Raw genomic sequence first — 25,362 nt, 5'->3', positions numbered from 1 at the left:
ACTGACCCATTTTATGTCGGAGAATAAAACCTGAAAATGTCTTGAGCTTGTGTTAAAACCACAGACCTTATTTCAGACATTTAACCAGAAACACACTGACAACAGGAAGAGCTAACATGCTAACATGCTAACTGACTTCCTGGTTTTATGACTCATTCCTGCAGCTCTGTATTGTCAGGTAAGTCCAGTATATTGTGGGCTTATTGGAATGGTTTTGGTGTAGTGAACCACAGGACAGATGCTGATGTGATTCTGAGGTTTTCTAGTTTTTTAACTTGTAACTTGCTGTTTGACTTTGTCTCTTTATTTCCACACGGAGCCAGGAACTGTGTGGACCTTTAGTTTGTGTGCAGTGCAGTGTATGTGTGTGACAGTGTCCCTCCTGTCTCAGCACAGAGAAGACAGAGCAGGAGAAGACGGTGCTGAAAGGACGGCCTTTAGATAATCAGGCCCGTCTACAGAGGATCCACACACATCACAGCTGCTGTAGAGACACTGCAGGCTCCGTGTTTGTGATTTGCTGGTGGCGTACGATCGGTGTGTGATGCTGCTTTGTGTTTCTCAGTGAGTAGGTGTCTCTTTGAGCGAGCATGTGTGATATAGAGGAGAGGAGAGCAGCACGGATAAATCAATATCTGTTTCTGGGAATAAGACCACACACACAGAAGAGCAGCGCTGCAGAGCCGACCGGCTTAAAACCCCTAACGAGGTCTGTCCCAGCTCCCCCCAAACCCACAGTATTTACCTCCCGCCCTCAGTCAGACAACAGTACACCCTGTGGCAGGTAACTGCTTCACCCCGATATCATGCACAGAGCATGAATCATGTTTGATTGCCTGTAAACGGAATCCAGAGTCGACTCGTTCCTTTCGCTTTAGCCTCCATTAACCCCAGATGGAGAGCAGAGAGCTGCATAATCACTGGATCCCCGCGGGTCCTCTGGGTCTTGACGGCCTGGGAGGGTGTCTCGTCTCCCGCTGTGGATGGGAGCGGGCAGGAGGAAGTGACTGCTCGGGGACCGCTCTGATTGACAGGAAGCATAATTAAATACGGTAACGCATGAGAAACCTACAGAGAGCTGTAAAAGGTTTTTGGACCAAGCAAAAAAATCTATTTGCATTTCAAATAAGAGCCGAATCACACCTACGGTTAATTTTCAATAAGAAGTGTGGAGGGAACGTTCAGTCCGTAGAAGCTGTGTCAGAGTTCACTCTCTGAGGCAGGGAGGAGAATCAAACAGAAGTAAATTTGACCTTTTACCTCTAAACAGGAAGTTACCTGTCTGACTGAATCCTAAGAACGTCGTCAGTTTTAATAGATATTTTGACTTTGTGGGGTCCACACAGCCACAGGACACAGAGAGCTGGGAAAGTGTTTGCTGATTAATCAGAGTGTGTTTCTGCTGCCCAGTCCTTTAATTATCAGACAGAGGCAGAGATGGCCGTCGTCTGCTGATTGATGTACAGTAACTGCTTTCTCTCTGAACTCCGCTGGAAGGAAAATTGTTGCTCGTAAATTACTGAGACAACGCAATTTAGTAGAAACACAGCATGCGAAGAGAATTGGATTTTACTTTTGACCCTGTAATTATCACAGTCTCCAGTCTGGTTCTGTGTTTTTTTAGTGGCGGAGAAAAAATGGAACAGTTGAATGTCCGAGATGTCCTTGGATAGTGAAATGAAAATGGAATATCAGCGGATGTTAATTGTCCGTCCTGATGCAGCACGATGAGATGAGGAGTTGTTATCATCGCTGTCAGTGTTGTTGTTGTGTCTCAGGACGTCCTGATCGAGTTGTATTGGCTCTGATCCAGAATCAGCTGATCCAGGGTCTAATCTGATACCTTCATGTTGATTAAATATGTATCTGACACTTTAACAGAAACAGCTGTAGATACTAAATCTGACACGTCTTATTTTCTAATGAGAGCTTGTCATAAAGCAGCAGAGAGGAGGATAAACTGACTGTTGCTTTGTTTCCTGCCTGTTTCAGACTTTTATTTTCAGACCTGTTTTGATCTGATGAATGAGTTTGGTTTGTTAAAATCATCATTTCTTTCCTGAATTCAAAACAAAAAGCGTCACATCAGTGGTCACAGGCTCCAGCTCCAGCTCCTCTTCCACTGGAGATGTTCTAATAATCTAATAGACGTTTGTAACCTGAGGTTAATTCCACCAACAGGATGGAAAAGATGAAAGAAACTGTGCAGCCTGTAAAAAACTGACTGATGGGACAGTGCAGACAGCACAGAGCTGCTGTGGTAACAATAATTAAATAAGCTCGCTCTGTAAAACTGCTCCTGTCTGGGCGGTGGAAGCCGTCTGAAGGACAGCACATTCACTGCTGCACTCATTCAAAGTTTAGAGCTTGAAGGAGAAACTTGTTGGAATTTGTTTCCTTTACTTAACGAACAGCTGAATGCACTGCAGGGTTTATATAATCTGTAGCTGTCAGGTGCAGATCCAGTGGGCTCTGATGAGAGGGCAGGAGGATTATACATGGGTGTGTTTTAGAACCAGTCAGAGAGCCGTCTCCCATTCCCTTTAAAGGCCAGGTGAGCTTCACCTTGGTGGATTTACCAGCTGCTTCCTTCAGCTGATCTCAGATCAGGTGTTTGTTGGTCAGTCACTTTCTGATCAGACAGACCTAAGTTTGTTATTCAAACGAGCGCCGGCGATAAGATGGAGCCCCGTGTGTCTGTGACCTCCCTGCTCTGTTAGTTAGTTCCTGCTGAAGACGTAACCCTTTAAAAACACCTCACAAACGTACAGTCACATTAAAAACAGAGGCTGTAATCTCCTCAAACTGCTGCTGACTGTAGTTCTATCAGACAAACAGGAGGAAGTATCTAGTGCATTTGTTGAGGGACTATTTTCAGCAGCGGATTAATCTACATTTGTGCAGCAGTGAGTGTTGGGGGCAGCAGGATGGTGTATTAGTGGGCCTTTATATGAGTGGTGAGGTGGACTCAGGACTCTTATCTGTCCTCAGATATCTTCAGTTTGTCGTGCTGTGTTCAGATAATCATGCCGCCCCACCCTCTCCAGAAAATATATATCCTGCTGCGATTTATGTGAAGTGACCCTTTAAGACCTTCAGCAGTGTCTGACAACTCACTTGCAACACACAGCTTCACCTCTAATAGACTTGTTGGAGGCTTCCATCAGGACACATCTGGCAGATGTGAGGATTTATGTGTATCAGGTTCTTTCTGACCCCCATCAGACTGAGAACTCTCACACTAATGACAGTGGTATGTATGCAAACACACACGGCCGTGCGCCGAGGCGTGGTGAGCTAAACTGCTTTTCCAAACCCGGCAGCAGCAGCTGAGTGGTGTTTTAAGGCGAGGAAGCCAATCTAGCGCCTGCATCGCTCCATTACACGGTCAGTGAGGTGAGGTGGCGGCATGATGGAAATAGCTGCCTCTTTTCTGTAGGTCACAGAGGACGCCGACGACGCAATAGGCCCTCTCACTTACTCCCATTGTGACTGTGTGTGTGTGAGTTTACACAAAAGCATTCCCTGATTCATCTCATTTCCCCTGCACTCGTCTGAATGTGTCCGGTTGGTTTACAGGAGTGATGAGGAGCGAGGGATGAGTCTTTGAGGGGAAATAAGGGAAGCTAACCCTACAGAGCAGAGAGCCATATAACCAGAGGTGTGACCAAGGGCAATCTCTCCTGACGCTGAGCGAGAGCGGCAACTCATAAGCTATGCTAATATGTAAATATGCAAATGAGCAGTCCCACTCAGGGACTGTTAATTAAAGAGAACATCAAGACAAAACAAAGCAGCTAATCACCAAACACACACACACACACACAGATGAGGGGAGATGAGGAAGCGTAACACACATGCTCTGAGGTTAAACACATTTCGACAAAGACATTCAGGAGGAACGCCACAGCCCGATGACACGATAGATCACAGAGCAGGTTTAAAGCAGCTGATGTTCACATTCAGGACAAACAGAAACTTTCTGTGTCGTATTTACACGACATAATTACATCTAAACCCAGGAGACGACTGATCTCCATCAGAACCACTTAGAATACAGAAACTACAGAGGCGTGCTGCTGAGGCTGTGGAGATTACTCTTGATTTTTCATTAAAAGAGATGTTCACACATTCATCATTGCACTGTCTGAGTCATGATGGACACTTTAAAACTAAAATGTCGTCTTACTTGATTCCACCTGATACTTTCATCACCCAAAGTTTATGAAGCTGATGTTATACTGCCAGACATGTAGGCTGAAGAGCAGCCAGAGACAGGTTAACAGGAACTCTCTTTAACCAGAAACATCTCTATATATCACCACCAGACTCCATTGACAAAAACAGGGATTTAACAGGAGCTGCTGGAATACCACTGCCTCCATCTGTTAGTGTGTCTGTGTTACTGTGTGGTACTTTTACTTCAGTAAAGTATCTGATTACTTCTTCCACCACTGAAAGTCTCACAGTAACACAGTCACAGTAACAGATGGAGGCAGTGGTATTCCAGCAGCTCCTGGTTAAATCCCTGTTTTTGTCAGTGGAGTCTGGTGGTGATGTATAGAGATGTTTGGTTAAACTAAAGGATCTGACTAATTAAAAGCTCTGTCTCTGAATGTCAGACACTTTTTATTTCATGGACTTAAAGCAGTAATTGTGGCATGTGCAAAAGTTTGGACACCTTCAGGCCGACATCTTTGTTAGAACCGAATGTCTTCATGTAACATGAAACGTCCACATGATATTCTTCTGTTGGTCCTGGAACATCTCTGGTTTTGGGAAGAAGTCAGAATTAAAGGGACAGTCTGGCTGTTTGGGAAACATCCTGCTCTGACTTCTTATCCAGAGTCAGACGTGAAGATCGATTGATTATTTCTGACAACGGCATCTGACACCAGTTTCCTTTCTTTGCATCCAGAAATAAATCAGAGATAAAATTATCCTGAGCTGCAGGAGGAGAACTGTTTGCTCCAGTGCTGTAAACTCACCATCTTTAAATCAGGTCTGTAATGTGATTATGAGCAGATGCAGGGACATTTTAGAGTTTTTATGTCTTTATTGATTATCATAATGTTTCCTATGAGGCATCTGTAACTGATTGAACTTTAATAACATCTTTTTATCTCCTTAAATCTCCATTATAAAGTGTTGGTACCTAAATGATACTAAAACAAACACTAGATTCATTTCAGGCTTGTAGGGAGTGTGTGTGTGTGTGTGTGTGTGTTTTGTTTATCCCTGTTAAAGCAGGAATGATAATTGAATAATGCTCGAGGGATCTGAGTCAGTTACACCAGGACTGACAGGAGAGAGAGAGATTTCTATACATTCCATACACAGACGTGTGGATGAAAAGAAGTTGTTGGAATATCTGGTTTAAATGTGAATGTTTACATTGGAGATAATTACATGTGTGTTCCTGTCATTCAGGACGTGTAGTGCTGCTTTGACAGTCAGTAATAATAAGGCCGTTTGGACTCACTCGGCCTCGCTGTAATTTGATTTTAATATTCTTCACCTTCTCTGCCACACACACTGACTACTCTGCTGTAATTGAGAGCATCACATGCTGCACAGACACCAAGGACGATTTCACACACACATGGAAATGTCACGAGAGCAAACACGGTCGGTGAGTGACTCCTCAGACAGCTGCTTCACCACATCTTCAGATACAAACTGATGAAGCCTCTTTGTTTTCACTCAGCGTAACGTGAAATGTTGCTGCTCGGCTCAGTCACAGGAACATTAGCTTGTCCAGAGTCAGCGACCCTTGGACACAGTTCAAGTAGTGCTGGGCAATATGGCAAAAAATATTATCATGATTTTGACATTTATCAGGATCTATAATCTGAGAGTCTGAAGAGTTTCCTGATAATGACTGAAGCCTGAAGAATCCAGTGGGTTCATCAGTTAAACTCAAACAAACATTTTCCTGTGGAAACATGTTTGCTGCTTTAACTGAACATTAAAGATGAATTTAAAAACTAAAACCTGTGACTCCGATCACAGATTCCTCTGATAGGACCTTCTATGTAGAGGAGCAGATCAGACAGTCAGCAGTTTGTGTAAAGTATTTCCTGTCTGGGAGTTTGTAGCTACAGTCCAGAACTTTCATCTGTTTCCTGAACACATCGTTCTCTGCTGAGCTCAGAGGCTTCATGTCTTTAACTGAGAAGAAGGAAACTGGGTTTGTTATATCCACGATTCTTTAGTTTAGTTTTGGTTCAGCCCTGTTAGCTGTTAGCCCTGTTAGCTGTTAGCTGTTAGCCCTGTTAGGACTTGGTGTAGACAGACAAACAGCAGCTTCATCTTCTCTCTGTGGTTGTTGGGATGGTCATTTTATCACCCAGTCCTAAGCGCAGCTCTTTCCTTTGCTCTGTGGGATGTTAATGACTCAGCGAGTCGTCTCCTGACGTGATTTCCAGAATAAAGGTTTTTACCTGCAGACTAAAACTGTGGAATGATCCTTTAAATTAACTGCAGCTTCACTTCCCCTCTGAGCTCTAAACCTCTGCTGCAGAACCTTCATCAGCGTCTTATTTAAATATGTTTACTTTTTCATGTATTTTGGTCGGAGCTCCTTGTCATCAGAGTGTGGAATCTAATTTAGAGGAAACATCTTAGGTCAGAGAAAGTACAGTACATTTTCTGTCTCTTTCTCAGCTGATGATTAGTTCAGATGAATCTTTAACGAGCCCTGTGGGGAAATGAGAAAGCTCAGGCAGGATTTGATCAAGTGGTTTCAGAGGCAGCAGATTGAAACACTCGGCCGTCTCTGCTCTGAATCTCCTGCTGCCTTCAGCTCGGCCATTATCTCTCTCTGACCTTCATCTGTCACCGACACCAACTGCTCCTCACACAATTAAAGAGCACTGTTCAAAGACAAAGGACTAATTTTTTAATATAAGCTATTACATCGACATCTGTCGCAGTAGATATACAGACTGTAACTAGTCTGATCTCAGGGTCCAGACGTTACACCAGTCCAACACAGGAGTTTTCAGTTTCATTTTTAAAGATACTGTTACAGACAGAAACTCATTTTCATAATGATCATATGACATGTGCTCTGTCAACACCAGAAAATAATCATTTGACTTTAAAGGGAAGTTGCTCATTGTCAAACATAACTGCTGTTTTAGTGAATGTACTTTTTGTGGTTGAAAACAGTTTCCTGGGTCAACTCCATGTGATATTTAGTGGTTAAACTAACAGAAGGTACAAGTAGCCTTACTCAGAACTGTAGTTAAGTAAAGTAAATGTACTTAGTTACTCTCCACCTCTCTCTGCCTCACTCTGCTTTAATCTGAGTTTCCAGAGTCCATCTTGTTTTTTAAAGCCTAAAAAGTTTTACCACCTCAGACTCTGAACTGAGAGTCTGGTTTCCATGGTAACAACCAGTGACACCAAATGACAATAATGAGCAGAGCATCAGGTCCTCCTCCTCCTCCTCCTCTTCTTCTTCACTTCCTCTCAGCGCTCAGCAGATATCTGAGAAGTGAAGATGTGAAATAGTTTGGTCTCGGTCTCAGAGTTTGACGTCTGAAGGTCGACTGTCGAACCGCAGCACAGATCAGAAAATCAACAGCTGTCCCGTCAGATGTTTGACAGGAACATGAGGTGTAAAGTGGTGGAAGACGTCGTCGCTTTAACTCGGTCACGTGTCGCTGGAGAAGAAAAACACTCGCCTCGTTTCTTTGAAATGAACGGCTGCCAAACACAACAACAACCACAGCTCCACAACCGTCTGAGTCACACCCTCACACTCCAATCCTCCCTGACAAGCCAGGGTGAAGGTGTCACCCAGTGTGTGTGTGTGTGTGTGTGTGTGTGTGTGTGTGTGTGTGTGTCGTGTAGAGAAACAGACTGGAGGACAGTGTGTGTGTTTGTCGCTGTAGATTATGGTCATGTCTTTTGTCTAGAGCTGAGTTGGTCGGCAGGATTACTCAAGCAGGCCAACACACACACACACACACACACACACACACACACACACACACACACACACACTGACCTCTGTGTGAAAGTCAAATGCACAGTGCTCTGGCCTGTCACACTGTATCACTCTGCAGCCGACAGCCGAGCAAACACAAACACTGTCACATACACACCTATGTATCAGGCATCTTCACACACACACACACACACACACACACACACTGTTGTGTTTCACTTCAGAGGACATTGCATTAACTTTCATTTCTCCCTAAAATCTAATGAGTTACGTTGTGTAGACTCAGTGTATTTCACACCTGGGCCTTCACCTGAATGAACCCACCTCAGCTAAAGGAACCATCAACATACAGAAACACAGTCTAACTGAACTCTGCATCATCAGGTCATGAAGCCTGAATAAATGACTACTGAAGCAATGCTGTAAAACCCACTGACCACAGCTCAATCAGTCTCCACATCATCTGCAGCAGAAGCATCAGTATTAACTCACAAAGACAAAAACAAAAACCACAGAATATAAATAAAATATATTTCACTCCCTGAAGCTGCTGATTATTTGTAGACAAATCAAAAACAGTTTCTGTGGAGCTGTAAAGTGAAGTCAGACTTTTTATTGGAGACTTCAGCGTTAGATCTTATGTTGAACTGAGACTCAGAGATAAACCTCTACACCAGAGTCTCTGAACTCCTCCTCCTTCAGTCACTGTGGGCTGAAAAAACAGCTGTTAAATCTATGCTAACATGTTTTAGCTTGCGCTAGCAGCTATAGGCGTGGTTAGCTAGCTGTGACCAGTTCGCTCTCTGACCGTCCAGTCACATGACAAATCGCCACCTGGAAATCTGATTGGTTGAAGGATCCACGACGCAACAGTTTCATCGCCGTTTATTTTAAATGACAGGTTGATTCTGAAGGCAGATTTCTGTTACCGTGGCAACACAGGGCTGAAATCTGATTGGATAAAAGCTTTAACATAAACAGACGGTACTGGACGCAGCAAGAGGAAATGAGATGAAGAGAACGGACTAATGGGAAGAGTTTAATTCATATAGTATTAATGGAGAAAAACATATATTAAAATATAATTGAGTTCAGCAGAGGAGGCCTCACTGACAATCCACCACTGAAAGAGATTAATGTCCCCATAAGATGTGTAATACAGGTACACACACACACTCTCAGGTGGACTGTGTCTGTCGTGGTCTCAGGTAGCGACAGGATCACACCCCCCCGCCCCCCGCTGTCCTGACCTGACGACACCCTTCACCTCACCTCCCCTCATCGTCTCTGCAACACGCTGCGTTATTACATTCATTAAGACAGAAGAAGAAGAAGAAGAAGAAGAGAGGCTCAGGAATTAAAGAGCAGAGAGAGAGAGACAAAGAGACCGACGAGAAGACAGGATGGTGAAACACAAAACTAGGACAGGCAGTAGATTAAGCTCAGCAGCTGTACAGTTATTGCCTGTGACAGTTTCTTGTGCATTAACATATGCATGATGTAGTGGGAACTGCAGGACACGCGTACTGGAAACGCAGAGATAATCTCCCAAACTACTGAATGAATCAGCCTTTTATTTCCACCAGGATTTTCAGCTTCCAGGAGAGTTTCCTCTCCATCTGTTTGATCTGGTTTGGTTCATTTTCTGTGGAGTTTACACAGTGATCATGCAGAGTTACAGCGCTCCAACACATAAAACTATGCCTCATGAATGATTAAAGTTTAATCTGTCATTTTTCTGCATTAAAAACAACCTGACCTGAGGCACGTTTTAGATCTTGGTCTTATTTCACTTTATATTTGAACCAGATGAAGACGTCTGGATCTGAAGTCATCAGAGAAACAAGCTGAGCTAACGTTAGCGACTGACACCGATGTTTAACCTGAAACTGTTTTATCCAGAGTTTTACTGGTTTTACTCAGCTGGAGGAGACGCCTGAGGAGAATTCAGCTCCTGATTAAAACAACAACTCCCATGATCCCTCGCTACTCTATGACTTTCCTGACCTACGTCTTTCACAGCTCAGATCCATGTGTTTGGGTGGAGATCTGTCTGATGATGATTCTTTTCTCCATCAATAGTTAGCTGTGTAAAACGTCTTTTTCTCGTCACATCTTCTGATTTGCTGCTGACAGATTTTATTGTTTGTTGACTTCAGGTCTCGACTCGCCGACTTCCACATGAACTGCCAGATGACGCCTCACACCGTCACCAGCTGTCCTCACGACAACTACCACGGCTGCCTCATGTCCTACGTCGGCCTCATCGGTACGTTTGATACTCAGTCGACCTTTAAAAGAGAAGTGACGGATCTGTCTGCAACATGTGGACACAAAATGAGTTTTAACTCTCAGATTTGATCATGAAACTTCCCCAGCTGATCCCTCTCATATCTTTATTTTTATTCTAAAGTTTTCTGAATTTTCCACCTTTGACCTTCTAGTTAAACAGGAACAGTGGATGGAGTCAGGTTCATTGTGTTGACACATGAGAGTCAAAGCCTGTAAAGATTTGTGTTAGAATTCAGATCCACACACACCAACACACAAAGTTTATGTGGATTCTAAATAAAACCAAAATCTCAACGCTGACCGGAGCATGAGACGATGTTTCTCCCTGTAGATTGATGGGTGTCATAGACCTCTGTTGAACTGACTGAATTAAAGCTGTGAAATGTGCTTTATAGAGAATTGAGCAGCTTTTGTTTTGAACTGACAGTTGCTGCTGTTGTTGTGTGAAGACTGTGTCTTTGTTAGAGAAACATGCTGCAGGTGACTCACTTCCTCTCTGGAAATCATCCAGTGATTCAATTCCCAATTTGCAAAAATCCTCTTTACATTTCTTCTTGACTAATCTCCATCCTAATTCTTATTCCTCCCCCTCCCTCCCCCTCTCTCCCCCCTCTCTGTCTCAGGCTCAGATGTAACGCCTAACTACAGCGACAGCAGCCCCTCCAACATCACCATCAGCCTGTGGTGTACCTGCAGAGGCACCGGCAATCAGGAGCGAGAGTGTGACGCTTTCCACCGGGACTTCACACACAACACCTGCCTCAGTGAGTCTCTGCTCTGCTGCTTCTCTGACGACCGCAGAGTCTGAAACCAAAGAAATACAGAGAAAAAAACGTTCATCTGCAGATTATTTTCATCATTAGCTGATTCATTATTTTTCTGTTTGACTTCTGCAAAGAAAAAGTTTCTGTCTAATGAACAGAACAAAACCAAACACATTCAGTTTATGTTAATCTGACATTTCCACTTGAAAAGTTAAGTAATCAATTCATTTCCTGACTAATAAATTGATGAATTCATTGTTTCAGGTGTCGTTCAGTTTACAGTTTAATATAAACCAGAGAAAAGCAGGAAAATACTCACATTTACCAAAAAGGAACAAACTCGTTTTTAGGATTTTTTGTTTGTAAGTGACTTCAACTAAATATGTGCTTATAATGAATCTCAAATTAACTACCAAAGAAATTTCTGTTTATCAATCAACTTATTGATCAGATCAGATTGATCAGAAAATTCAGCTCTAAGTCAATGTTATTATCAATCAAATTTAATGTAATTAATATCATTTATTTTATTTTATTCAAATCAATTATCAAGATAACTTCTTATTTGTTTCATTTTCTGTTGATTAATTGAGATATGAAGTACAGTCATTTTATGACTCATGTTAATCTTTAAAATACTTCAATCATTTCAGAGGGTTTTGTAGAGTTTATATGGAGATGGAAGGTCCTCAGGAATACTGTAACATAAGAGTGTGTGTGTGTGTGTACAGCAGTATATGTACAGTATAAGCGGGAAAAGAAAACCCGTGAGCGAGGCAGATAATTGAGGAGAAAGGTCGGGCGGAGGAGGAAGAACAGAGGAGTGTGAGACGATGTGTTGAAGATCCCCTGATACGTTCTTTAAATAACAGTGACCCAGCTCCAGCGTCACCCCTGCACCTCCTCCATCGAGCAAACAGCCTCCCCTCCTCCTGTAATGTGAACATATACATGCATATCCATGTGTGCCCGTGGCCAACCACCACATCAATACTGAATAATTCCATCATGTATTAAATATAATAATCACACAGAGTGGATGGATCATTTCTGATCATCCAGAGCTTCTGTGGAAGAGTTTCGGAGGGAGATTTGTTTTTCATTAAACACAGAAACTGCTCGGTGGAGATGAAGGAAAGATCCTTTTGGTTAAAGAAACACTTTGTTTAGAGGCACCTGAAGGAGACGTACCGGCAGCGATACTCTATCTCTCTGCTTCAGCCGTCCGTCCAGACTGAAATCTGAAAACTCAGTGTTTCAGGGTGATGATGATGCTGCAGCAGCTCAGTGAGCGTCGGAGCTGTGTGACAGGAAAGTTAAGAAAACCACCTTTAACCTCCTCTAACTTTCTCTGTGGTCAGATCAGAGCTGCCGTCACAGTTAAATACAGATTATATCAGCAGCTGGTTAATGTGGAGTTTATGGGCTGTGATTAAGTCACTGATTGATCCTGTTTCAGCGTCTGACAACAGAAACCTCTAAACGAGATCGACAGTATGGTGAATTCAGCTGCATTACATTTTTATGGTCCCTAACCTTTTCTGTAATCATTTTAAACATCAGTCTGACTGATCGCACAGCACAGCTGTCGTCATTAACCTGTTCCTGTCGCCTGTCTCACTCCTCACCAGATGCTGGTTCTCACTCAGTTTGGAGACTGAAAACAGGACAAAGACATTTGACTGTTTTTGTCTTGTTCTGGTGTTTGACTGTGGAGAGAGGTCTCTACTTAAATCACCTGAAACTCTGATGTGGACGTTTGCTTAAAGGATAACTACAGTATTTCTGAGTCGTCCAGGTCAAAGTACATCCACTACAGTTCTTGTTTCTGCCACCAACAGATTCAGGTTGTTATTCTAAGTGACTTTCAGTGGTGGAAGAAGTAATCAGATACTTTACTGAAGTAAAAGTACCACACAGTAACACTGAATGTTAATCTGACTGTTTCCAACCAGAGCAGGGCAGAAATCTTCACGTGTCACTGACAGACCTGGAAAAACATGTTTCACAGTTGTGATTCATTTATCTGAACACGCTGAGAGAATCAGTCATTCTCACAGCTGTATGGATTCAGTCCACAGAGGCAGAGTCTGCTTCATGTTGAGTGGTTTACATCATTAATCATTCAACAAACACATCAGAGTGGATTATGCTCCATACAGAGCTGTAAACACCACAGTCCCCAGCCAGGAATCTCTACTGACTCCACTGACTTATTTCTGTCCAACGTGTTGGACATTTCAGTGTAAGAACACGTGACATTTCTCTGTGGATTTGTGGTTCAGTGTGTTTGCTCAGTCGTCAGGTTTCGCTGGAAACATTCTTCATGTGTGGTTCGTCCAGTCGTAGCTTTCAGCCTCAGGTTGTCCAGTACCATCTGGTCCCAGGGACCATCTTCAGGTTCCTTCCTCTTCCTGCTACATCCACACACTCTAAAACAACATTACTTCCATCTGGGCCTCCTCCCATCATCCTACACAACCTGCAGCTTCTAAAGGAAACTCAGTGTATTCTAACCATCCAGCTGATGACTGTGAATGATCTTGTCTCTGATATCGATGATCGTTCCTTCCTCTCCTCTCACAGAAAACGCCATCCAGTCGTTTGGTTACGGCTCAGAGGGGGGGACTCTTCTCGTAACCGAGCCGTCGTCCACCTTCCTACCCCCCGCCCAGCCGCCGATCATCTCCAAACCTGCCCCCTCTCTGCACGGCAACGCAGTCAAACCCATGGACAGTGCTTGTATGTTTTCCACGTGTGCCAACCTGCAGGTGAGTTTGTCTTGTGTTACCAGTCGGTCTAACAGGCAGATCAGTTCAGATCCAGACTGGACTGAGGAGGTCTGAGCAGAACAGATTTATGTGCTCTGCTCTTCCTCACCTTCACACACATTAGCGTCATCCTGCCTCCACCCTGGGAAAGTGGAACCCCATCCATTATGTACAGGGAAGAGGTGTAAGGCTGCAGGTTAAAGGCCGATATAAATTGCTATCCATTATGTAAGAGATTTGAAGCATGAATTATAGAAAAGTTCAACATATAATGTGACTGGATGTAGAGATATTTTTACTAAACTGCCTCATTTTAACTCACTTACATTTACAGTAGGTACCTCACTGTGGAGGTGAAGATATTCACAAGAATATATTTACCACAGCTTCAAATCATATAAGATGAAGAACCATATGAAAGATTGCAGATGGAAGCTAACTTTAGAATAGCTGGAGTTTAGCATAAAGGCTGGAAGAAAGGGGAAACAGCTAACCTGGCTCTGTCCAAACAGTTTCCCTTTTCCTAAACACTCTTCCTCGACCTCGATGGAAAACATCATGAGGTCAAGGAAAGACGCGAAGGAGAACTGACGACGACTTAGGAAAGTAGAACCGTGGTATTTAGTGAGTCTGACTGCACTGACACTGGGTGTTTTTTAAACCAACTTTATTTACAACACATAGAAGATGTACAGTGACAGACTCAGTGCTGTAGGCTACAGTTCAATTAGGTTTCCTGTCCAACACTGATAATAACATGAATGGAATATACAAGTAGAGAAAGTTGAGCCACTAAAATAAAGATAAGGCTCCAGAGTAAATTGTATTCAGACAGAAATATAGTTTCCTGTTCTGGGCGCGTTGACTTTTTTCATAATGAGGTTCTCAGGTCTGGCACCATTGTGCCTATAGAGACTGACTGTATCTGACCCACACTGTGCAGTTGCGATGTGTCAGGAGCTAGCTCGCTTCAATGAATTTTGTGTTTAATGGTCTTTGTTTTCTCCACATGAGCTGTTAGCGTGTAGGTGTCCGCTGCCTCCAGCACCTGTAACCTGTAACTTTTAATTTCAGAGTCTATTCTGGTTGAAATCAGCAGCTCTGACTGAAGCAATAGAGGCTAAGGCTCATGGGAACTGTAGCATTTCAAGCCGTCTGCATACGACAAACGCGTATTGAACAGCATGGAGGATGAAAAAGCACTGAGCCTAACCATTGGTTGGTTGGGTGGTTTAACATGAAACTGTTTGACAAAAGTTCAGAATTTAACTACTGTGACAAAAGCTGAATTCACCCCCCACCCCCCATCAGGGTCATGGAGCAGTAATGGCAGCACCTGCAAACTGTCTGTCAGCACTTTCACAAAAACCCATTTCTAAATACCTGGAATGTGAGAGTGAACGTTTCCAGTAAATGTGAAACCTTGGTGGTCACACAGCAGCAGAGGGAAACAGACAGGAAACAGATAAAAACAGAGATATGATGTAAGAAAAGAGGGAACAGATGGAGGGAATGCATGTAATGTAGCAGAGCTGTGTCCCTATGGATGATGTATATTACCTCATGAATTTGTTTTCTGAATTGTATCATTTCCCAAAGCACATGAATATAGCTATCATTTTCCTGTGAGCTATGCTGAGCAGCCAGTTTATAGGAAACAGACCTGCAGAGGCGTCCAGTGTCAGAGGAGGTTACTGCAGTAATAGTCAATATGATAATGATTCATCTGCATGGTTTAATGATCACTATAACAGCCCTGTATATGTGCACATGGATGCATATTTGTGGATTTGCACATGTATATTTCAGAGGAGATGATAATGATCCGGTGTGCGGCGTTTCCAGGCCGCTCTCATCACTGAAAAGAGTTTTCCTCTTTCTCGCCGAGCGATAAGATCTGATTGGCTCTCCCACCCAGGCAACGGGAGGAGATATGCTAATGAAGCGCTGACAAAGAGGCTGATGGAAGACTCCGATAGCTGATGCAGTGTGTGTGTGTGTGTTTGAGAAGCATTAGTGTGCGTCTTTGTTTACGCTCTTGTTACTGCTCTGCATTTCAATGACTGTGAATCTACTTTAGGGTTTTTCATCCTTCACATCACAATAAACTGAAACAACAGGCCTTTTTCTGCAGAGATTCCCCCTCTCTGTACACCTGTTTCAAATGTTTCTTACACTGATCTCGTCAAAGTACAGACTCCAGACTAATGATCATACAGGTCTATGTATTTTTCTGTCAGTTTCTTGCTCTAAATACTACACCACCCGTGAGCCTGTAGCCATGAGAAGAAGCCAGTCGGAGCTATGGATCAGAGTGGCAGTTTCATCATTGCAGAAGATGTTGCCATAGTTACTGAAGTCATCCAACTTTAAACCTGCCATTTTGTTTTCTCAGCAGTGTAGCATGTAGCTTCAGCTCGCCATTAGCACAGCATGTATGAGAATTTTAAGCTTTACACACCTCTGGAGTTGTACACATCCACACACTCGTACTGTGACGTTTCATCAAAGAACCAGATGTTTTCTAACACAGCAGTTCATCTTCTGAACTGATGCCTGGACAAACTGATACCACGTTGCTTGTGCGTGGTGGACGTGGAACTGCCCAACTGTTGTTTATCTGTTGTTAAATTCTGAAAACAGAACCTTGTCTTCTGTTTTATTATCAGACTCAGGTTCAGGTCAGTCTGATTAATCGTGGTGTTAAACAAGGGTCCTTTCTTGTGCCACTGTTGTTTTCACTTTACCTGCCTCTCCACAGTCAGGTGATACAAAACCTTGACGTTTGCTTATGTAGCTATGCAGATGACACCCTGGTCTATGTTTTAATTTCCTCAAACATTTCAAACAATTCTAGCAGTCTCACAGATTTTATTGCTGTTGTAAAACATAAAATGCTGGAAAATTTCTCTTATTAGGTGATTTTTGTTTCCTTTTGCTCTGAATAATTTGAATAAGTTGCACTTTATTCCTATTTCAGTCGCCCTCCTCTGACTCCACTGATACTGGCTGCCTGTTAGGTTTCATCCAAACTTTTTACATGTCACTAGCTTTATATTGTTGGACAGGACTTTATTGGTTATTCAGAGCTCAGCAGGTGACAACTGAATCTCTGCTCTGTAATTTCTTTTTCTTAAATCATGATTTTATAAGAAAGTCTTTCTGAATATTTCATGTTTAATCTGTTTTCACTTCTATGTTTTTATCTGCTTTTATCAGTATTTTATTGTCCCTGTGTTTTATAATTCTACTCTATCATTTGAAAGCACTTTGTAACTATGTTTAGAAATCTGTTATTACATAAGTCAGCTTCTGAAGCATCCTGGATAAACACTTTTGGAGCATCCTTGTCTAAATGTGGACTTTGAAATGCGACAGTAGTTTGGTCGTGACTGAGCACAGACTAAGAGAGACCAGCTGGTCAGAAACTGTCATCAGTGGTTCTGAATGGCAGGTTGGTTTTTGAGAACAACACCCTGTAATTACAACAGAAGAGTCACAAAAGCTCTCCTTTTAATGAATCAGAGTTAATGAGCTGGATGTGAGTGGGCAGACTGAGGAATATAAAGCAACAGAGCAGTGACTGTGTGTTTCTGATGCGTTCTCATAATGACTTCTTGTTCTACAGGATGGAGGCCAGAAGTGCATCCCCTCCGATGAGTATGAGTGCGAAGAGGTGAGGAGCTTTGATTACACACCTCTCTGTGTGCTAAGATGCTTTAAAAACTAATTATGGAAGTAAGAGGTTTTTTTAAATTGCATGCATTCATGGGGGAGGTGGCAGCAAACAGTTCTCCCTGCAGCTTCTCAGACTGACTGACCGTTAGCTCCAATGTCTTGTCTTGAATACTCGCTCCCTCTGCTGCCCAGGAGGTCGGAGTCCAATTCATTTTTATCACCCTCATCCCTTTTTAATATCCTTGTAATTATGAATGATGGACGGCATGAGTATCACTGCACTGCTCACAGGAGGGTTCATTTTAATAACTTGATCTTGGTACGGACACTTGTTCACCACAGAATGCATTTTTTTAAATCGACAAACAGCATAGGAATTATCCACATTATATTAAACTCCAGGTGCAACAATCTGACACAGACATTTTTGTGTTTTATGAAACAGGGCAAAGTGAAGATGCTGATTGTCTGTGTAGGTTTCAGTCATCCTGGTCACGGTCATCTTAAGTGCTAGAGTTGAAGGCAGCTGGACTTCTTTTAGGTTGTTTCACCTCTCATCCGAAAGGTTCCTCAGTTCTAAAGGCTGGTTGAGGCTGGTTGAGGCTGGTTGGTGGCCTACGACAAACTGGCAATTTAACCCCCATTCACACCTCAACCCATGTGACCTTAATGACTCACATGATGGCAGGGTTTCAGGACCACCTCCAAGAAGTTAAACACCTGGGACTCCCCAACAAGCCTCTAGAACTGATGAAGGCTTTCAGGGGTGAAACATCTGCAAGAAACCTAAAGAGAGAAGTCCAACTCCAGCACTTAAGACTGAAGATTAGTGTTAGATATTATTTGACCAACAGACCCCAACATTATAGATCTAGTTCAAGATCAATGTGAAAGAAGAGCTCGGTTATTTCAGCTCTTTAGACCATCAAACTCAGCACATATGAAGAAAAGGGTTTCACTGTAACTAACCATATTGCTAGCACAAGGTGAGAACATATTTTATAAAAGAAAAACTCTTCTTACAAACTTTCTTCCAGCTCTGTGACTCAGTTCGCCTCCCAGCAGTCACCTCTCCTGTTCAGCCTGCTGTACATGTCCTCTACATGCCATATGTGCTGGGGGTGGACAGGTGGGAAGGCTTTTGAGATGCAGCTGTAAAATATATTTGTAGGCAAAGGGTTGCCAGAGTCATCAAACTTCTAATTCTTCACATTTTAAATTAGCAGCAAACTTCACCAGTACAAGATAGTTAAGGATAACTCACTGTGTTCTCCATGTTTATGGGTGTAAATGGTGCAGGATAGAGCCAGCAGCTCCTGTGTCTGGAAGTGTTTAAAGTCAAGGTTTACTGCATGGAGAATCTATTCCTTCTCTTTCACTGAATGAATTCTTCTTCACTCGAGCTCTTACCTTTCCCTTTCCCTCTTCTTTGCACCCCTCCATCACACTTCCCTCCTCTCCACCCCCCTCCTCCTCAGGCTCTGTTGGCCCAGGGGTCAATAGACTCTCAGGACTCTGCAGGGCCCAAGAGCAGCAGCAGCAGCCGGCAATCAGCTCCACTCCTCCACCACATCTCTGTGACTCTGTGTGTGTCCGTTCTGCCAGCGTTTCTACTCTGCGTCTCATAAATGTGAACTCACTCTCACACACATACATACATCCACCCGCACACACACATTCTCCTACACACACACATACACACTCCTAAATGGCAAGACCCAGAGAAAGTCACATGACTCGGCGCCCCTTCGCTACGGGAAAATGTCAACCAACAGACATCCAAACATCAACAACGGCCTTTTGAGGAGGAAAGTATTCTGGAGGACGTTCAGATTAGCCGCCTCTCTCCACCACACACACACAAAGAGGAGGAAGAATGGAAGACGACAACACTGAACTGTGGAGTCAGAGAGAGAGAGAGAGAGAGAAATAAGAACAGACACTTGGGATTTTGGATCACAGTGACTTCATTTCCAATGCTCCCTGTCTGGAGGGTTTGTGTGCTTTTTGTGCAGACCCGGCTCGGACTCACTCCCTCCAGCTTTCTTGGATCTGAGACAGCTGGGCTGAAAAGCACAGGGACTTTGGCTCAGGCACAAAACCACACACACACACGCACACATACACATACACACATAATCCAACCTGACAAAAATCATACACACACACACACACTTGGACAACAAGTCTTAAAGTCACCAGAGAGAGAGAGCGAGAGAGGACGGGATTTCTAGGCTGGACAGATGGGACAGATCCTTCCACGGTGTTTGTCAGCTCAATTTATCACTCCCCTGGACCTCTCTTGTGGCAAGAAATCTATACGACATACATACAAAGCACAAACACACACACACACACACACACACACACACACACACACACCGTCGCCCTCCCCTTAGACCTCGTTAGCGGGCAAACAGGGTCCCCACACGGACACAAACACTCATGCTGTACACCAGTGTGCTTTTCGCGGGTCTTTATCTTAATTTTGTCGTCGACATTCTGTACAAACTTCATTTAATGTGGAATATGAAAAAAGTCCATCCAATGGAGTCTCAATGGAAGAGTGTATATTTCACATACTGTAAGTGTATAGTTGTGTGAGTGTGTGTGTGTGTGTTTATGTGTGTGTTTGTTGGGGAGTGTGTGTGTGTGTGTGTGTGTGTGTGTTTCTGCATGGGCGTCTGTGGCTGAGTGTGGGTGGAAACAAAGAAACGCTGTGAGGATTTGAATCTTTGAAGCAACTGAAAAACATGTTGAACTGAATCACTGCCGACTGTTCAACATCCACATTTAAACACAACTGGATTCATGAAAAATTAACTCCACTACATTTGTCTGACAGCCTCAGTTACTAGGTACTTTTCAGATAACTGAGTCCTGCAGGACTGATCCTAAAACCAGGAAGTCAGTTAGCATGTTAGCATGTTAGCTCTTCCTGTTGTCAGTGTGTTTCTGGTTAAATGTCTGAAATAAGGTCTGTGGTTTTAACACAAGCTCAAGACATTTTCAGGTTTGATTCTCCGACATAAAATGGGTCAGTAAATCCCCCACTCCTGATGTTTGAAGCTTTTCCGTGTCTTAAAAAAGGCGGTTGCTAACGAGTGTCTAAATGAGACTACAGAGGTTGTCGGGGACGTTAACATGAAAACCCATCTACTCACCAGTCCACCTTTACAGCCTCGTTGTGTTTCTACTCACGCTCTTTCAAACTCTCACTAACTTTCTAAGAAGAAAGGCTTTTGTAGAAGAGCTCAGAGCTAAATGAAATGACACACACACAGTTTATTTTCTGGAATAATCCAAAACATAATGAAAAAGTCCCCATTGGCTTTTTGTGGAGGAACCAGGCTGATGCTAACTTCAGGACTGGACTACAGAAACACATCATCACTGCACCACTCCATTTGGTGAGCTTGAATTTGAAAGTGTCCGATAAACTAAAAGATAAATTTTTCATTTTGAGATTGAGAAAATTCTTTTTTCTCTGTCATACACATCTGCTCCTAAAACCTAAAATATATCAACACATCCCACGTCTTAATCAGAAAATAAAATTCTGAAGTTGTTAAAATGCTGTTAAAAACATTTTAGTGCTTTAAACTCAGCTGTGTTTACTGTAGGTGTCTGCATTAGGTATTCAGTAGTGGTTTCATTTCACAGTTGCTCAGTTGCTTCAAACATTAATTTTTTTTTTTGCTTCCATTAATGTGTAACCTGTGTGGTTGTTTGTGTGTGTGTGTGTGGGTTCTTCAGTGTGTACTTTACCTCTGGCCACTCTGTGGGGTATTTTTTATGTTTCATAGAAGCTACCAGGATGTGGAAGATGAACTAAGGCCTGTTGTGCTGTAAGATGGCCGCCAGGTCGGAGGTTGAACTGGGTCGTCACTTCCTGCCCTCCATCAGATGGAAGAGAAAGAGAGATCAGTTTCTGTGACTATGGTGTGGCCTTACTTTACTGTTCTTTCTTACATACTTGAAAGAGGGAAAATTAGTATCACTGCCCCGCTAGCAGTCAGGAAAAGGGTTTACAAAGTCCAACTGACATTAAATCACATGTGACTATTCATGATCCCCAGAGGATCAATCCTAATGATTCTGTCAGTCCCCCAAAATTTTCAGTAGCACCACAATCAAAGCAAAATTAATCTTCGACCTAACACTTTCATGGCAAGAAACCTCAAAACCAATCAACTGGTCCCCAGAGGATGAACCCATCCAAATAATGTCTGCCAAACTTTTCATCCAGTAAAACATTAATTAATTTTGTAGATGAGACCTGAGACGTTTATTACCGATGAAAAAACATAAATCGATTTTTTAAAGAGACATTTAAAGAGTTTATTCGTTTAAACATTGAGTCTGATTAGGAATTTGCCTGAGAAACAAGTGTGTTTATGTGAAAGAAATAAAACAGTATCATCTGCAAAAAAGTGACCAAAATATAAACAAAGATCAGTGACCAGTTATTTATGTAGATGAGAATAAAAGGGATCCAACAATGGATCCCTGTGGGACACTGCACATAGATTGTTGCATATAAGAAGTCTAATCATTCACATTTACAAAGTGTTTCTGATTAGTGATAGAATTTCAAAAAGGAAAATATTACAATCATCTGTTCTTTCACCACCCCAGGACAATCTTTACATTTATAACCCCAACTGCTGTCATGACTCTAAAGAAAAGCTAAATTATCAGTGGACTGATTCTGTTGGGTTTAATGAACATTACCACGTCCAGCTGCTGCTAGCGGGGCTCTACACTACACATCCTGCTCTGATTATGTGGAGGGAAAGTGAGAACTGAGAAGATGGATGGAGGAAAAAGGTGAAAGTGAGGTTGTAAATTTGCTGATATATTTGTAAACTTTAACAGCGCTACAGCAGTGTAACTGAAATATGTGTCTGGAGATCTAAATAAAAGTAACATCTGTAACAACAGTTGTTGACTTTTCTGGTGTGTGTGTGTCGGTTTCTTCTGATCCGATCTGTGGGCGCCTAACCGAGGAGAGAAAACCTTTGTCCCCTCTCACTTTTCATTGGTTCAAACAGTCTCTTTTATTATTTCTTTACAAATGTGGAAAAAAACAAACAAACAAACAAAACTTTATCAAAATTGTCATTAGACTGAAAAAATGTTTGGAGACAGAATTCACTCCTGTGGAATACATGAACCTTTTCCTACATCACTCTCACTAAAAAAGAAGGAAATATGTTTGAGTTTATTAACCCTGATCCTTTATGATGAATGAATATTGTATTTGTGTCTTAATTACAAAGAGCTTCTGTCTCACTGCCTTATCTTTGACTGATGCTGTTTTTACAGAGTTTTATCTGCGGGCTCTCCTCTGAGGCTGAAGGTAAAGATGCAAAATCTGTCTGCAAGTCAGATGAACGTGTCGACACTTCCTCCTCTGGACGTCGGCTGGAGGACACAGAGATCGAGGTGAGGAGGAGGAGATGTGGAAATCAGTCTTGAACATGAAGCACTCTTCATTGTTTAACTCACAGCCAGAAAGAGAGACTCACTCCTCCTCTAATGTGCTCAGAAAACCGAGTAAAGAGGCTTTTTAAACTGTGACCTCTGACCTGACGGGCTCGTATCAGATGTGTGTTTTTTTCCTGTATAACCGCGAGCGCTGAATAAGTTCTGAGTGATTCATAACTTGTGGAGCGGCCAGGAGTGGAGCTGCTGATACTGATGGTGATGATACACTGTAGAGCTGATTAAAACCTGCGTATATTCACACACAGACTCACACTCAGAAAGATTAGTGGAGAATCAGAAGCACAGGCGGGACTGTCTTTGACAATCTGGCATCAAAAGGACGATTAAATAAAAAGAATAAAACTATCTGCTGACCGGACGTGTGTGTCTGTGGGTGTGCGTCTGCATTTCACAGCTCTTATTTCTCTATTTCACACAGCTGTGTCACTCCCTCACATCTCCTCCTCAGCATCTCCCTGCCTAATCCATGCACTTATTCTCTCAGTTTGAATCAGACGACACTGATAACAGGTTGTGTGAAATCGTCCTCTATCCATCCATCTCCATTTCCTCTGTTTCCACGCTGAATCCCTCTGTCACATCTGTTTCATCCTCCTTTACATCTCCATTTATGTGATCCATCTGCCTCCACCTTTCCTCATCACTTTGTCTTTCCCACTGATTATTCTCTCATGACTCACTTTGCTTTTACCGCCTCCTTTAACTCTTTCTTCACCGGGGAGAGGAGCAGAGGACACTCAAGTCAGATGAACTACCTTTAGGAATCCTCTCTTATCTCAGGTTAGGAAACCCATCCATCCATCCATCCATCATCTTCTGCTTTTCCAGGGTTGGGTTGAGTTTTCCAGACGTCCCTCTCCCCAGCACCACTTTCCGGCTCCTCCTGAAGGGATATGAGAAGTCTGGGTCTGAGCCCAGACACTCATCTCAGTTGCTTGTACCTGTGATCTCGTTCTTTTGGGCACTACCCAAAGCTTGTGACCAGAGGTGAGGGTTGGAACATGGATCGACTGCCTTCTGGCTCAGCCCCTTCTTCACCTCAACAGTCCAGTACAACGTCCACATGCAGTAATGTGGACGACCCAGGAGAGCAGGGTCGGCCTCTCCAAAGCTGCTCGTAGCTGCCGGGCTGACTGCGGGATCACGGCCCGGGGCGGCCTGGATCTACGGACTGAGGGTTTGGTCATCAAACAGCGACACGTTGTCACCTCAGCGGTGGAAGAAGACAGATTAACACTTGGTTATTTAAGAGGCTTTTCCTGTCTGAAGGTAAGATAGGAACATTGCTTTTAAACGATTAATCAATTATGAAAATAGCTGCAATAACTTTTCTGTGTAATCCTCTCAGCTCGTTGGTTCAGGCGTCTTCACTAACAGCAGGACAGGCCTCCTCCTCCTCCTACAGCACAGAGCAGGTTGCTGGTGAGCAAGGTAAGAGTCTAAGTGTGTTGGACATTTACTGTAATGATTAATGTCAGCTGGGCTCGCAGCGACAGTGTTACTGCTCCACCTTGTTTCCATCAGGACACAGCGGCCACACAGAGGCACCGGGGGAAGAAGCCATAATCAGCCACCAGATGAGGTTAGGTGAGTGCGGGCGAGGCTGTGGGGAGGAAGTCCAGGCTGCGGTTAATGAGAGCTGACACACCCGACAAACGGCCCCCGCCCCAAACAGAATAATGAAGTTTAAATTTGTATGAAAAGAGAAGCGGCGTTGGTAAAGATCTCTGCACTGACTCATGTAGTGACTATCTGAGCCCTGCAGCCCGGCTGATAGCCTTTAGCTTTCACACATTTAATCATGTTTATTTGTGTGTGTGTGTGTGTGTGTGTGTGTCACAGAGGCCTTTCAAAATCATTTAAAATAAGTAAATCCCTGTTTAAAATGTGAGTGTGCCTCTGCAGTCACACTCCTGTGGGATTCCTGTCCTTGTGAGACCCGTGTCCATGTGACCAATGTCAGATATTATACGACTGTATAATATATACGGTGATGTTAGTCTTCTTGGAGCAGGAGATCTTTCCTTTACTCTAACCCAAACAACATGGGAAGGACTGGTGTTTGCACTGCACGTAGTATAAAGTCCAGAGTTCATCCCATATACCAGACAGGCAGTGGTATTCCAGCAGCTCCCAGTAAAATCCCTGTTTTGTCAATGGAGTCTGGTTTTTCTCTATCAAACATTTACACCCAAACACAAGAGAAAAAAGACCCTGGATCCCAGAGGTGTCCTGTAAGACTTTGACTCTGCGAAGGCACCTATGAACATGTATAGCGATGCAGGGTGTGTGAGCAGTGCCTGTGATGGTATGTATGTAATGTCTGTCACTAAAGGGACACTGGGTCTCTGCCTGTCACTATAGCAACAAGTGTGGGGGGGTGTAATTA

At 43.1% G+C, this 25,362-nt stretch overlaps 1 protein-coding gene across 1 annotated transcript in view; it reads left to right on the top strand.

Annotated features, from left to right (window-relative positions):
• gfra2b (GDNF family receptor alpha 2b) overlaps positions 1-22,398 on the top strand; it is a 72,592-nt gene extending 50,194 nt beyond the window's left edge. The window contains exons 6-10 of the mRNA XM_018694976.2: positions 10,117-10,226; positions 10,873-11,013; positions 13,600-13,784; positions 17,413-17,460; positions 18,941-22,398. Of these exons, the coding sequence (XP_018550492.1) occupies positions 10,117-10,226; positions 10,873-11,013; positions 13,600-13,784; positions 17,413-17,460; positions 18,941-19,090 (634 nt within the window). The 3' untranslated portion in view covers positions 19,091-22,398. The remainder of the gene's footprint in view (positions 1-10,116; positions 10,227-10,872; positions 11,014-13,599; positions 13,785-17,412; positions 17,461-18,940) is intronic.
• Positions 22,399-25,362: the final 2,964 nt, after the last annotated feature.

The sequence above is a fragment of the Lates calcarifer genome, linkage group LG9 (assembly GCF_001640805.2).
Source record: "Lates calcarifer isolate ASB-BC8 linkage group LG9, TLL_Latcal_v3, whole genome shotgun sequence".
Taxonomy (NCBI): Eukaryota; Metazoa; Chordata; class Actinopteri; family Centropomidae; genus Lates; species Lates calcarifer.
Note: the sequence above shows the minus strand (reverse complement) of the source record. Positions and strands in the feature narration are given on the sequence as shown.